We start from the raw sequence: 16,130 nt of genomic DNA, 5'->3' as shown, positions 1-16,130 counted from the left end.
TGGATTTCTTCAAGTCTAATGTTAACAAATTCCTAATGAACCGCCCCCCTAATTAAACACTTCATAAAATCTCCTCACTAACGTGATGTACTTGCAATAACCCTTATCCCTGAGTGGCTTCCGGGCCTTGATAAGTGGTGATTACTGTGTAAAAAAAAAAAAAAAAAAAAAAAAAAAATCAAAGTAACGAGAAAACAAAATGGTGTCTTGCACTTACGTAAAGAACACTCGACATGAGTTTTACTCCTTTGACTTCGAGAGAAAATTCTTGAAAGAATAGATATGACCTGCCGCCGGGACGTGACACAATGCATTTGTAATGTTTGCCATTATCATTGCGTTGTAAAGACATCTCCCATTCCTGAAAGAGAAACATTAATTAATACAGCATGCACTGTTGGTAACAGCAAACGGATGTAATCTTACATTCAATAAAATTATAATCTTTTTCAAGAGGTACCAATCCATTGATTAATGAAGATCAGGCAGTAGAATTTCCTGTAGAATTTACTACAACTGCCTGGAATGCCACATCCTAAACTGATATTTAAGGAAGAGGCTCCAGTTATATTATAAAGAAATCTGTGTAATTACACACGGTTAGCAATAAAATTTTTGAAAACTTATGTTCTGGAAACAATTATAATAACTGAAAATTTTAAATATGAAACTTTGTTAATTCCTCGGATTCCCCTTATTCCTTGACATGCCATTTCAGTTCAATCTTTTACAATTCCCAATAAAAATTAGTTTTGCCATGTCTTTAAATAAAGCTGAAGGACAAAGCCTCAAATTTGTTGGACTTAATCTTCAGACACCTTGCTTTTCTCATGGCCTGTTGTATGTTGGTTGTTCATGCACTGGAATTTCTGTTAGAGGCTGCACACAAAATAATTTACGTAGAGGTTCTTCAAAATTAATGCTACAGGTACATTTACCAGTGTTCAGATATGCACTGCTGGAAACTAAGTATAAATTCCTGATATATACACAGTAACGTTCGGATGATTAATCGAAATCAGAATCAGAATTTTGGTGGGTATTGGAATCTGTATCCGAAAATTTTTCTGCCTATTTTCCGATGCTGAGAACATTTCTTTAATTGTTTTTTTTTTGTTTTTTTTACTTAAGTTTCCATTGCTTGTACTAATAAAACTAGCGGGACCTGTGGAAATTCCACATTCATATGCAATATATTGATGTTGGCATTCTGTAGATGTTCAGCATAAATGGAGACGCTCTGATATTAATGTAGCTCTTTTGTTAAAACTGCAAAAGTATTTATCATAGATATTTTAATTTTTTTTTCAGATTTCGTATATATTATTACAGAGTTAATGTTCTATCGATTTTTAGATATTATAAAGTTGCGATTTAAAAAAAAAAAAAATATATCCATATGACTTGGGTGCATTAGCTTGAATCGAAACTAAAACCAAAACTTATGAAAAAAATATATATACATATATATTATCCCTTAATTGGAATTCATTTTTGAGATGAGCATTATATATAGTAATTTATTTTTTATTTCGGACTATTATTCTCATCTTTATTAGTTGTTTTTTTTTTTTTTATCTTTTATTGGTTGTTGTTTTTTCACAACGTTTCGACCAACTATTCCTCTGGCCTTCGTCAGGTGGAAACTGCGGCCGATAGGAACCTCGAATCTCCTAACTCAAATTTTTATCTGTTCACATGCACGGTCGTAAAACATGTAGTTCGTGTTATTCTGACGAAGGCCAGAGGAATAGTTGGCCGAAACGTTGTGAAAAAAACAACAACCAATAAAAGATAAAAAAAAGAAACAACTAATAAAGATGAGAATAATAGTCCGAAATAAAAATAAATTACAATATATAACTGGAATTCCTTCAGCTATAATCGAAACTGAAACCAAAACTTATGAAGAATTCTTGGTAAAATTATTTAGTACAAGAAATGGAAGTCCGTAACAAACGATACTCACACGTTTTTTTTTTTTTCACACTTTAATTTCCAACTTTGCCTCAAGGGTTTGGGTTCGATCCTCATACTCACCTGTCAAAACTTTTTTTTTTTTTTTATTTTTTATTTTAGTTTAGTTTGATTTACCCAAAACCACATACACCTCAAAACATCGGCAACATCGCCGGGTACCCCCCCCCCTGCTAGTAAAAAATAAATAACACGTCTAACACGCTATCCTATTAATATATAGCTGATAAAACTTCCATAAAAACTAAAATCTATATCGTCATCATTTTGCAAGAGCAGTCGAGATGAGGTAGCTCAGTAAACTCCATAATCTTTTCACATAGTTTTAATGCACACCATCACAAGCAGGAGAATTGACCTGACCTTCCGCTTACATGCAACGCCTTGGTATTCCCAAATGGTCACCCATCTGGTAAAAAAGAAAACTTTAGAACTAAATATTTAAAGAGTAAAGCAGGTAACTGTATCGGAATCAGGAAAAATATTAGAATCGTCCTATCACTAATTTTTATATAGACTTTAGTAATTTCTTTGTATATGCTCTGTAGTTACATCGAGCTTCATAAATTAAAGGATTGGTATAAATAAAAAATCAAATATAATTGAATAAACATTTCCCCATAAACATATACTTCTTTTTATATATTTAAATATATGTCCAAGGATGGAGTATTGTTGCCACATCTGGGCAGGAGCTGCTAAAAAGGACTTATCCCTGGCTTGACAGAGTTCAAAATAGACTTGGTAGCCTAATAGGGGATGCCCTTTTCTCGACTCTTTATCTGTGCCTAAATCTAAACGTAGATTCCATAAACAAAGTTTCTTTCTTAGAACTGCACGCCTGTGAGACTCTCTTCCGTTTGCCTGCTTTCCAGCTGACTACAATATGATCGTCTTCAAGTCCAATGTAAACAAGTTCTTGATGAGCCGTTCCCCTTAAGTAATCCAATTTATCAAATTTAAACTTCTAATGATTACTATGATATTGTCTTTTTGACTAATGTACACTCTAAACACTCATCAAGGCCAAGAGGCGACTCGAGTATAAGTGGTGATTCCTTAGTAATAAAAAAAAATCTTTTTACATGCATAGAAGTTAATAGATAACTTTTATGCACATAAAAATATTCATAAAAAAAAAAGTACCCCTCAGTAAAAGAGGCAACACATTTATATATGCAAAACAAAGGGTAGATAACTCATCGCTAAGGTAGCATATCTATATATCTATAAAAAGATAAAGTGTCTGTCTGTCTGTGTAGATTTCCCTACCAAATAACTGTCAATTTTCAGTCTACAGATTCGAAATTTGATATACAGGGTACTGAGATTTGGGAAAATCTTTGTAATCGGTTTTTGGCCAGAAATTTGGCTGTTAAGGGGTCAAAGTTCAACGATTTGACCTTTGAGAACTCTACCAAACTCGTCTGTCAATTTTGGGTCTAAACACTTGAAATTTTAGATATAGGTTCCTTGGACATGGATCTAACTTAATAATTTGGTTGCAGCCCAAAACAATAAATGTTAAGGGGTCATAATTGGGGTCAAAGTTTAAAAAATTTTTACCTCTGTGGTCTCTACCAAATTACTATGCCAATTTATGTTCTAAAAATTAGAAATTTTACATAAAGTGTATTCAGACATAAAGCAAGTTTTTTAATCAGTTTTCGGCCGAAAATTTATCTGGCAAGAGGTCAAAGCTTACAGAGTTGACCGTTACAGACTCTACCAAACTCTTCCGCCAATTTTGGATCTAAACACTTGAAATTTTCGATGTAGATTACTTGGACATGAGTCAAAAATTTTAATTTGATTTGAGCCCAAAACAAATGTTAAGGAGTCAAAATATGAGTTAAAAAAATTTGACGTCTGCAGTCTCTACCAACTTTTCTCTATGGTAGTTACGGAAGCCTATTATATAGAAAGGCATTACCATACATATTCACACGTTTTAATATATACATATGCATATAAAGTTATGAACATTACATAGGGCCCAAGCAAAGCCGGGCGGAACTGCTAGTATATTTATAAAAGTGAAAATGTCTGTGTGCGTATGTGTGCGCATGTCTGTCTGTCTGTGTGTGTGTGTGTGTGTGTACACTTCCCTACCAAATAACTGTTAATTTTCAGTCTACTGACTCGAGATTTGACATAAGGGGTATTGAGATTTGAGAAAATCTTTTTAATCTGTTTTCGGCCAGAAATTTGGCTGTTGAGAGGTCAAAATTCAACGATTTGACCTTTGAGAACTCTACCAAACTCCTCCGCCAATTTTGGTCTAAACACTTGAAATTTTAGATATAGGTTACTTGAACATGGATCTAACTTAATAATTTGGTTGTAGCCCAAAACAACAAATGTTAACGGGTCATAATTGGGGTCAAAGTTAAAATTTTTTTTTTTTTTTTTTACATCTGCAGTCTCTACCAACTTTTCCCTATGGTGGTTAAGAAAGCCTATTATATAGAAAGGCATTACCGTACATATTCACACTTTTTAATATATACATATGCACATAAAGTTATGAACAGTACATAGGACCCGAGCAAAGCCGGGTATAACAACTGCTAGTATATATAAATAAATTTGAAAAAAAAATATTATGTAAGATATTTTAATGTTAATTAAAACAATATCACAACATTATATTAATACGTTGCGAAGGTGTGAATAACTGTATAAAAATCAAAGATGGCGTAAATATCATTAAACACAATTGCAACTACTCTTCCAATTCTTATTTCTTTTTTTAAAAGTATATTCTTATAGTTCTTATTCTTCCAGTAAAACAGGGCGGAAAATATTAAAATATTGGTACAATAATTATGATTGTTTCTGCGCTACGAAACAGATGGTGTCGAGAACTGACCATTTTAGCATGCTAAAAGAAATAAACAGAAAGGTGAACAACATCTTGGAATTAGGAATATAAACTTTTCATCATTTATTTATGAGGCCCTTTCAATAAATTTCCAGACTTTTTTCATATGGACACTTCTATTTGATAGTACACACATGAAACTCTAGTCTCTTTCAAAGTAATCTCCTTCGGCTGTGATGTACTTGTATTGTACCAGAAACTTCTGGAAGGCCCCATGGAAGTCCTCTTGTGCGAGCATGTCAATGACCCCTGTCACAGCCTCTTTCATCTCCTCCATTACCTCATAATGACAGCCTCTAAGGTTTTCTTTGAGATTAGGGAATAACTAAAAGTCACAGGGAGCAAGGTCTGGACTATAGGGAGGGTGAGGAACTGTCTTGATGCTCATCTTGGTCAAATAATCTTATGCATCTTCAGTTCCCACACTGACATCAAACTGTACACTTATCTCTAAACACACGACAGTCCTTATCCATGAAATTCTTTATTTGATCAATCAACTCTGGTGTTCTGACTTCCTTACTCCTCCCACACTTCTCATCCCTCACAGATTTCTTGCCTTCCTTGAATCTCTCATGCCACTCAAAAACTGATGCTTGATTCATTCAAGATGGTTCAAAAGGAGTCTGAAATTTTCCATTCATACATTTCTGTGGCATTTTTTTAAAGTTTAAAACCGAATTTTATTGCATATCGTTCTTCTAAAGTGTCTTCATGTCCAGATTGCATTTTTGAAAATCACCATCTGTGACAATCAGGCTTTAGTAGGGTGTATTCCAATTCCTGCTGTAGCTGTTCATTTGAACCTGAAGTCATAAAACTTGGTCGGTTATCTCATAAAATGTATAGCAATAACATATTGAATTTTCAAGAGTCTACGACAATTTTAAATGCCCATCCGAAAAAATTCTGGAAAATTATTGAAGGCATCGCTCTCTCTTTCTCTCTCTCTCTCTATATATATATACACTGTATGTGGATGACTAATATATATATATCTATATGAAAAAGGAAAAAAAAAAAATTATTTATATCCTTTATATCCATCATAGTTTCGTTTATATTTCAAGACTTTTTCAAGAGGATCCGGTAAATATCTCACTGCTGATGCAATTCTCTATCTATATAAGAGCCAGGTACGTCCAAGGATGGAATACTGTTGCCACATCTGGGCAGGAGCTGCTAGAAAGGACTTGTCCTGCCTTGATAGAGTTCAAAATAGACTTCGTAGCCTCGTAGGAGATGTCTTTTTCTCCTCCTTGCAACCTCTATCTCACAGAAGAGATGTTGCGAGTTTGTCTCTGATGTATCGTTATTTTTATGGAAAGTGTTCGATTGAGCTTCAATCTATGGTCCCCCCCTCGCCAAACTTTCACAAGAAACACTCGTCTAGCTGTAAACACTATCAATAATTTCCCCCACTCTTTATCTGTGCCTAAACCTAAACGTAGATTCCATGAACAAAGCTTCTTTCTTAGAACTGCACGCCTGTGGATTTGTCTTCCGTTTTCCTGCTTTCCGGCTGACTAAAATATGGTTGTCTTCAAGTCTAACGTAAATAAGTTCTTGATGAGCCGTTCCATATAAGTTATCAAATTTACCAAATTTTCATTACTAATGATTACTATATTGTCCAATTTCTACTGTACACTCTTTAACCCTTATCCTTGAGTGGCCTCTTGGCCTTGATAACGTGGTGATGCCTATGTATAAAAAAAAAAAAAAAAAAAAAAAAAAAGAGGATTGATTACAAGTACAATATTTGAAAATATTTGGTGTGTTTGTGACGTGAAAAGACTGTTTCTTTCAACTGATGATGATGATAATTGCTATTTAATTAATTTTTATCTTAACAAAGAATGAAACAAAGTCGTGTGAAAATATCCGTGTCACCTGTAGCATTACGTACCTCTTTTGTGCCACCTTGGCAGGCATATTTGAAGATACACACAAAACCATCCTGAAACGAAAAAGAAAATTATTTCACATATTTTTTTTTTTAAATTTGTATTTTTTAAAATTTTATTTTACATATCTGACCTGTACTCTGAGAAACATGGTTAATGACGGGTTCTTGGTCAATTCACTCATATTAAAAAACAAAACCAAAAAACTATGTGTGTACCCTTGACAATATTTTATTCTGCGTCGGCACACACAACGCTGACCCAAACACAAAATCGAGTACACTCAACATCGTCTTATCATCAATGCTTACCTTCTGAACTCAAAGTATAGGAAATTCCCATATGCAAAAAAACAAAATGACTGGAAAAACAAAAATACCTTAACTAAGAGTAATGATAAGAAGTAAACGTTGGATAAAATGATGGTTAAAATCATTACGAATTTGCCAGGATTTGAACCTGGAATCTTCTGATCCGTAGTCAGACCAATTATTCATTGCACATGTCCTCTCCGTATGACGAAAGATGTTACTGAAACTGTATACAGACAGTGCTAAATTCCATTGACATGGCCAGGTAACTATTTCGACAATTACACGAAACGGCCCCAAAACCCGTATTTCGGGCTTTTTGTGTGATTCTGCGTTGTTCGTTACAAACCATATATAAATAAGGACAATCTACGGACACACACCTTCCAGGGAAAAATAGAATTTTTTAATTTGGTGCATCCGTGAGAAAGTTTTATTGGTATGCACACACACACATCAATAAATAAATAAACATTTAGAATTTTATTAACAACCAAGTTCGTTTTTTGCATATTTTAAAACTGATAAACATTAATCAGAAGTGACTTTTCCAGGGCATTCATATATCAGGTCAAATCACTTGACAAAGAATGTCAACAAAGTACAGAATTTAATTTTAACCAGTTTCAATTCCAAAATACATGTTGATATGGAAATCAACCGCTAAAAACATCGTCCGCGTCTATCAAACATAAACATTGAATCGGAAACTCGAAAACAAAATGGAACGAACTTTATTTTTATTATTACAAGAAAAGATGCCCTTCCCCTGTTATTTAAATCTCATCTTTCTTACTAAAACGAAATAAAGTTATTAATTCTTTTATTTTTTTTCCATGCGTACTTGAATACAATTCACTGGAAATGAAAGAAATAAATAAATAAATAACGAGAGTAAATTCAAGTAGACGTTCACCAATGCTTGATGTCGCCCCTATTCTGAATTTGTGTTGGTCACACTTCATTGATTAGAGGTGTCAGAAACTTTGTGAAAAATATTGAATAATTCGACCCCCTGTCTTTCCAAGCTTATAACTACTCGAAAAATGTAATTCAAACCCTAATTTTTTTTTTTCCAATTAAAAGGAGCAAGGACCAAGGTTTCATTAAAAAAAAAAAAATTGTGATTAAAAAAAAAAGGTTTTAACTTCAGACTTTACAGGTAAATTTCTAAAAAACACTTTTGTTTTAAATTTGAATATATTATTTATCGATCTTTTTTATCTTCAATTTGTGATATATAAAACTTTGGTGTGTAAATTAATTATTTACTTTTTAATAGACATTTGAAAATGGGGGGGGGGGCGTGAATTAAAAAAAAAAAAAAAAACGTTTGTCTAAAATATTATAATCGGTTTATTGGAAAGAGCATAACATTTCACATTGACCCTGAAAATATCGTAAAAATAAAATCAATAGAAAAATTTTGATAGATTTTTTTAAAGTTTAAAGAAAATGATGCTTTCTTCAAGTTATGTTCCCCAACGGATGCTGTGGGCCTGTCAGACTAAACAGCGAACTCTAAACTTATTTAAACCTTTCTAATCAAAATATGTTTATCAAACGAGGTTTTGGTAGACCTGAATAATCTTGTCCCTCTTTTTTATTTTTGTCTTTTTTTAAAAAATTTTCAGCAGATTATTATAGAATAGCCACTAAGCTACCAGAATATAAAAAAAAAGTCAATATTTCAATATTTATTGGGGGTGGTAAGTTTTTAGTAGTTTATAAATTTCGCTTTTAGAAATAATCACCATAAAATGTCTAAATTGCTTCAAAAAGGCTAATTTTGCCGAAAAATGTCGAGTGGTTCAAAAATGGGTGATCAATTTAATAGAACATGGCATTATAAACTGAGCATCCCTACAAATATTTAAATATTGACTTTTTAAAAAAAATTTTTGACGATCTGGTAGACTAGTGTCCATTTGATAAAATAATTTGGAAATTTTAGAAAAAGCATGAACTTAATAGAAAAAAATAATATTTTTCTTGTAGATTTCGGCGTGCTGAAAAAGAATCTGAAAACCGTATCCATTGCATTTTAATAGTTTTGGAGATATTAATATTTTTCTAAGGGATTATTTTCTTTGTAAAATCAGCTGTAATGGTGTAAGTCAGCTGACTGCACATGTGGATAGCTTGAAATCCATTAAAAAAAAAAAAAAATAGTTAACACCTTTCCGATACATCGTGTAAATGACTAATTTTTGGGTTTTTTTTTGTTTATAATTTAAAAAATGTTTTGTATTTTTTTTATTAGTTTTTTCTTTATAATACATATTATAAATGAGTTGTTTTTTTTTTTTTGTGTATTTTTAAATTATTTTTGTATTTATATATTTTTTTTTCGCGGACGTACACAAGTGAGGTCCCCATAACAAAATACGCATCGGCTCCAATGTTATATGCAGTGTGTTTCAGGGATTGTGGATTATTTTGCTATTATGTTTTTTTTTTTTTTTGCTGGACATTATTTTTGGCCGGAGATTATAATTATATGTAATTATTAACAGAAAAATTGGTGCAAGTCCAGATTAGCACTTGTGGCGATAAACACTAAAATACACATCGGGATCAGCAGGAGAAATGAAATCGTCTAACATCGATGAGGCCATGTATAGAAAGGCTTATTAGTGGGGCAGGTTATCTCAATATCCCATAAGAATCTTGCACTTAGTGATACAAGCACCAAAACTGACACAAATGGCGTTCAGAATATGCATTTTAAGAAAAGAACGTTAGGCACCAGAAAATTCAAGATGGCTGCAGAAGCAAACTTGACAAATTTCAATTTTTGAAGAGGAACTCCGATTGACACAATTTCTTTATGGTCCAAAAATGAAATGAATGCATTCTCATATAATTAAGCCAATTATGTCTTGAAAATTTCAATATGGCCACCATTTTTCAAAATGGCGGCTCAGATTACTGTATGTAGTGGTGTTTTCAACTATAACCTTACCTTTTTCTATGATCTGTGCCGAGTCTGTGGTGAAAAAGTTTACTGTCAATTATTTGTTACATTAATGTAGTTTAATATTAAAGCTTATGGTTTGTGGTACCTTAAGAGTGATGTCAAAGCACAACCAGGGCCCACTGGTGACATCACTGCTGTGAAACTCAGCATGGGGTTCAGCATCGGCTTGTAGTGTACTAACTGTAGTTGTAGGTGTATCAGAATTTTGGGGGGAATTTTTGACACCCCTAACATGAAACTGCGAATATAAGATCTTGAGTTTGAAGTGAACTTCACTGTTGACCCTTCTACGTGATGAGGCTCATTCTGTTGCTACGGTGACACATTATATGGACAAAGTCAAGGATGCTATTTCTCACATCAATCCAAATCAGATTCCTGTGATAATTGTAGACCAGCCAATCTACGCTTTTGCTAAACAAGTCCAGTGGCACTGGCCTGACCGGTATGGCGAGGACAGGTTTGTGGTAATGTTTGGTGGCCTACACATAGAGATGGGATTCATTCAGATCATTTGGGTCCTTGCGCCAGAATAGCAGATAGACAGGTGCTCTTAGGGTGGCTTCTTCTGGAACAGTTGACTCGTTTCTCTCTGCATCCAATGACACAAAAACACGCCATATGCACGAGGTCACAGCATGCTGTCTATATGCTCCAAAAGGAAGAACATGACTACCAATCTGCAGAAGAAAACAGAGTCCTGGATTTTGACGGCTGGTGAGAGACACAGAGGAAAGAGTCCTCAGTTTCAGTTCTGGGAGCTTGTTCTGTCAATGGAGTTGGTTGTGTTCTTGTTGGTTAGATCTTTCAGAGAGGCTAACTTCAGCTTGTATTGTGAAGCACTCTCTGCTCTGATCCCCTTCTTTACCAACAACAATGTCAACTGTGCTCAATTGCTCCCCATTCACCTCAAAGACATGGTATCCTTAGAATAGGCACCGCCAAAACTGGGGGGGGGGATGGGGCAGGTAAGTACTTTTTGACGGACCGTCTTTTTAAAAATCTACCAAAAATCAGGTAATTATCCAATCAATACGAAATTTTCAGCGATTATTAAGAGAAGAATGAACTTTATAACAGTGCACTTATTCTTCATGAACAATATTTATATATATTTTTTTTGCTTACAACCCCCCCCCTTGTTTTGAGGGGGTTCCAAGTATGCTTAAAATAATCATCTGAAACTGAACAAAACATATGTTGTTGTAAAAAAAAAAAAAAAAAAAAAAAAAACTTGTTTGCATACCTTATTTTGATGTCTGAATATCAAAACTTCGATTGTGTTTAATTATTCCGCTTTTGAGTTTTGAAGTGTGAAATTCGGTGAATATGTTAAGTAAAATAATTAATTTAAGTTAAGCAAAACAAAAAAAAAACTTTTTTTTAATATTTATACGAAAAAAGCCATTTTAAAATCTTTGATAAATAAATTAACAATTTCTTTTTAGCGAGCCGAATAATGCATGACCATTATTAAACATGTCATGCTTTGAAGAATCAATACAAAAAAAAATTCGATAAATATTGTGCCCTTTGTGTTAAAAATATCATTATTTTTTCGATCCAGTTTGGAAACGTTTGCCGTCTTTCGACTACGGTGGACCAAACGCGCTGAAATAATTTTTTTTTATTCTGCTTTAATTTGCCCCCCCCTCCCCATTTTGGAGAGCCTGGCCCCCACACACATACACATTAAAAACCTAACTCATACAAATGGTCACCCATCTGGTACTGGTCAGCCTCAGCGTTAATAATACACTGAAATTTTCGTCACTGAAAAATAAGTTGTTTTTTTTTTGCTTTTTGGTCTTCCGTAGTTTGCTTTTTATCAAGCACAAACAGTAATCAAATCGACTCGAAGTAACTGGTTGCCTATATGAATAAGTGGAATTATTTGAAATCCAGGTACTTATAATATTTTTGCATATTCTCATAGAAGATCACCCTAAATCTTAGTTAGACAAGAAATAAACAAATTAATTCTTTCAAAAACCTTTTCTTTTCTTAACTATTTATATACGTTTTTTTGTGCAAAACAAAAAACGCCAATTGTTAACTTTTGGGGAAAATTTAACATTTAAAATTTAATTAAAAATAGTAGAAAAAGTTTTACATTATTCTGCTTTCTATATGATAAAATTCAGGGTTTTATCTTTCTGGGAAAAAAAAGTTACTCAGAAATAATGGATTTTAATAAATGTAATTTCGTTTTAAAAAACAACTTGATTTTTCGGCCATTTTTGGCGGTGCCCATCTTAGAACAAACTCATCTCGCAGTGTTCCGTGAATTCCAACTTAGAAAGTTTGTGTTCCACAAGACTCACAGAGAATTTTCTGGTAAAGCCATTGACCAAGCCCATGAACAAGCTCATGCATACAGTGGTCAAAGGTGATGGTGGTGCCATTGGCATTACTGAAGATCCATCTGCACGGAGGCGATGGATGGTGTCTGAAGCAGAGATTAGCGAGCTGGTTCATCAATATGAGTTGGCTTCCAAATTGGGGAATGAGGATATCAGATATCATCAGCAGACTAGCCAGTCTCAGAAGTTCTTCACTGACAAGGTCAAGAAGTTGTTTGGTGCAATGAAGGATCAAGGCAATACTTAGTACTTTACTTTTTTGTTGGCCGGATTTAACAAACAAACAAACAAAATGAAAACAAAACAAAAATTTGGTGCTTATGATGCACATAGCTACTGTTACCTGTTCTTATTAAATTGTTAAGTGAAAAGTACCCGCGCTATTTTTAAATAATATTTTCAAGTTAAAAAACTAGACAAAATACTGTCGGGGTTTTAACAGTATTTTGCATATTTTTTAAAAATCTTTAACTCCTTTTCCCAAACTTATCGTGTCAAAGAGAGAGTCGGGCGCCATTTTAAATTTTCTAATACATCGGTAAACACTATGTTTTTCGATCTGTATAAACATGTTACATTACATATAAACACTAAAAACTTATCCAGTTAGGTAGAAAAGTAACTTACCTTGCCTTTGATAACATTTATTTCTTTATTTTTGACAACTCTTTCGAATCTATGTGTACAGTAATACAACCCCCAAAATTCTTTCCTTTCTTTTCAGATTAATAAACGCTCCCTCGAACATGCTGTGTACAACATCGGAGCCGATGCGTATTTTCGTGTACGTCAGCCTTTTTTTTTTTAAGCTGAATTCTTGGTAAGAACGTAATCAAGGAAAATGAAAGGGCGGGGAGGGTGTTTTGTAATTGTTCTGTACTTTCATCTAACAATTTTTTAAACGTGATTATGTCTGAACTCTAAAAACGTGGCTGAAAGAAAACACCTAATTTTGAATTTAGAGTGGCGAGGGAGGGGGAGGGGGAGGTCAGATTTATCTATAAAAATAGCTGAAAAGTCCACTTACATTAAGTTGCGTCGTCCCGTTCTTCCTCGACATTGGATTCATCGTCGATAAGAACTGGAGGAGCAAAAACACGTTGTCGATCACCTTGGGGGGGATAGAGACGTGCACTGTGCAGCCTGAATGAAAAAATGGTGTAGAAGAGCCCCCTTCTCGTCGTGATCTTTTATAAATAAGTATCTTGCTAAATACTCGCGTAAATAGTTGGCTCTAATACCTGGTCGTTTTACCCACTCCTTAAGGTCCCTCCAGAGTCTTTCAATGTTTTGAGTGTGGACCTCGTTGTTTGCTGGATCCACGAGGTTTTGAGAATGATTCAATTGATTCACCATACAGTGAGTATACCCGTGGTCGTCCAGAGAGTGGTACGACGCCCCCCACCGGTTACTCACTATAACGGATCCTTCGCGTATATATTTTTTGATGAGAGGGAGTAGGGTACTTTCGTCTGTCTTCTCTCCGACAGATTCCACCAGTGGGATAACAAATTTCTTTTTTGACACTCGCTCTATCCCCCCAAAGAGCCAAATTTGTGATAGACTTAGAGGTCGGCCTTTCTGGTTTTTACGGTGTACCAGGAAGGTTTCGTCTATTTCGACGACAATGTTTTGGCCGCCGATAGAGTCCTGATTCGTAAACCAGGACTCGGTTACCTCGCTGCAAAAAGACCGCCAATGCACAGATGTTGCAGTCGATATAGCCAAGCAATCGGTGACTGTTTCGTGGTCCCACCGTTTGCTCAGCCAGTGGTTCCACATATAGAATTATTTTCCATGGATCCATGTGGGAATTCTGTAGGAATGTCCCCTTGTAGTCACTTGCGTAAAAAGTACAGTGGCGCCTTTTTTTGGTTTTACGGATGACGAAGGTACTGTTACAACGCCATTCACCCGAACCTCCGTGCTCCCTAAAGGTGCAATTTTTGTCACACAGTGTACACCTGACGGCAGTTGGTAGCACACCGTGTCTGCGCAAAAACTCCAGTGACATAGACGAATTCTCATAAAAAACACTTATACTTTTGAAATAGTTGTAGGAGCATCCATCACAGGCAGACATTATTAAAGTAAAAAAGATTTTGCGTGTAAAAATGAAATTAAAGATAATTAATTTCGTGATGAAAGTTAATTTTGGGAGAAGTGAAAAAGGAACTGAAAGCTGTGAACTCCAAATTTAAAGAAGTGAAAGAAATTAAAAGTTAATCCAAGTGAATTCAAAACATAAAGTATTGGGTAGAAATGGAAGAAAAAAATTTGATTTTGCGCGTAAATGTTGAAGTTCATGCGCATGATCAGGGGGGTGTCATATAATCACTTTTAAAAGTCTATAACATTACAGCTGATTTTACAAAGAAAATAATAATAATAATAAAACATTTTTACTATGTAAAATTACTAATGAAAAAAATACAAAGTTTTTTTTTTTTTTTTTTTTAATTTATAAAAAAAATTTTTTTTTTAATTACTTGTGGATTTGAGGCTATGCGCATGCGCAGTCAACCGACTTTACGCAATTAGAGCTGATTTTACAAAGAAAATAATCCCTTAGAAAAATATTAATATCTCCGAAACTATTAATTTGCGACGGATACGGTTTTCAGATTCTTTTTCAGCACAACGAAATCTACAAGTAAAATATATTTTTTTCTATTAGTTCGAGTTCACGCTTTTTCTAAAATAATCAGAAAAAAATAAAGAAAAAAAAAAAGGTAGGCAACATTCTCCAGGTCCGCCGAGGTTTTACCCTATTAGTCTGACAGGCCTGCAGCAACCATCGGGGGATTTCTGTTTGAAGGACGACCCCCCCTTTTTTTCTTCATTTAATTATTTTTAGTGTGTGATCATTTATATTGATGAGACAGTCCCCCGATGATGTCCTACGAACACAAATTCAGAATAAGGGCGAGGGACGTAATCTATTTTTTTTTTTTTTTTTAATAAATAAATAGATTGTTTTTTTTAAGGAGAAAATAAATGAGAGGGGAGGGATGTAAACATACCCGCTCTTGTGTATATTCGTTAACCTGTCCTCCAGGTTTCACATCGAATTTCACCGTTTCTGCATCCGGGGTGCTTATGTCGAGTTTAACTCTGCCAAAACTCAACTGGACAAAACAGATCAAAAAGATTTGGACACAAAACAGACATTTCTCCGTTACACACGACGGTTTCTTGCCTTTAAAAGAAAAGGCAATTGTCATCTTGTGCGAACTTTTTTTTTCTTTTTTTTTTTTTTAAAAACTTAAAAAAATATTAAAAAAAAATATATATATATTGCTCCTATTTGATTTGCAAATCTCGAAATAAGTGAAATCTCATTCGTAAAAAAATAATTTCCTTTGGTAATTTTCCGCTTCTGGTCCCTTTACTGCGAAACCGCATTTATATGTGCGCTTTAGAGGGCTTTTATTTGGCTTTTGTTGTACGAAAGTGTATTTTTGTTGTTGTTTTTGTTTCTTCTTTTACTATAAGTGTGACAAGAAAGAGACGTAGTGTTAAAATAAGAGGAAGGGATATGTATATGTATATACACCCAATGTATACACGACCTCTTTTGCTTTTGGACCTATAGTTGTTGTCCACGTGCGCGTCGCTCGCTGGAAAAGAATCACAACGAGGCTCGCCACCACGAATGGCGCCGCGGTGAAGCGAGCTGTCGTTTTGCGCCAACCACCACACTTTTCG

At 34.3% G+C, this 16,130-nt stretch overlaps 1 protein-coding gene across 2 annotated transcripts in view; it reads right to left on the bottom strand.

Annotated features, from left to right (window-relative positions):
- LOC145297776 (myeloid-derived growth factor-like) overlaps window positions 1–15,822 on the bottom strand; it is a 35,844-nt gene extending 20,022 nt beyond the window's left edge. The window contains exons 1-3 of one of the 2 annotated variants that reach the window (XM_080144027.1): window positions 15,446–15,822; window positions 6,771–6,821; window positions 218–361 (exon numbers count right to left, since the gene is read on the bottom strand). In XM_080144027.1, the coding sequence (XP_080000153.1) occupies window positions 218–361; window positions 6,771–6,821; window positions 15,446–15,646 (396 nt within the window). In that variant the 5' untranslated portion in view covers window positions 15,647–15,822. Of the gene's footprint in view, window positions 1–217; window positions 362–6,770; window positions 6,822–13,449; window positions 13,536–15,445 lie in introns of those variants that run through there. The other variant, XM_080144028.1, reaches the window with a different exon arrangement.
- Between the last annotated feature and the right edge of the window lie 308 nt (window positions 15,823–16,130).

The sequence above is a fragment of the Euprymna scolopes genome, chromosome 18, assembly GCF_053919585.1.
Source record: "Euprymna scolopes isolate OS-2025 chromosome 18, ASM5391958v1, whole genome shotgun sequence".
In the NCBI taxonomy this organism is placed as follows: domain Eukaryota; kingdom Metazoa; phylum Mollusca; class Cephalopoda; order Sepiida; family Sepiolidae; genus Euprymna; species Euprymna scolopes.
This window is presented reverse-complemented; position numbering and strand designations above follow the sequence as displayed.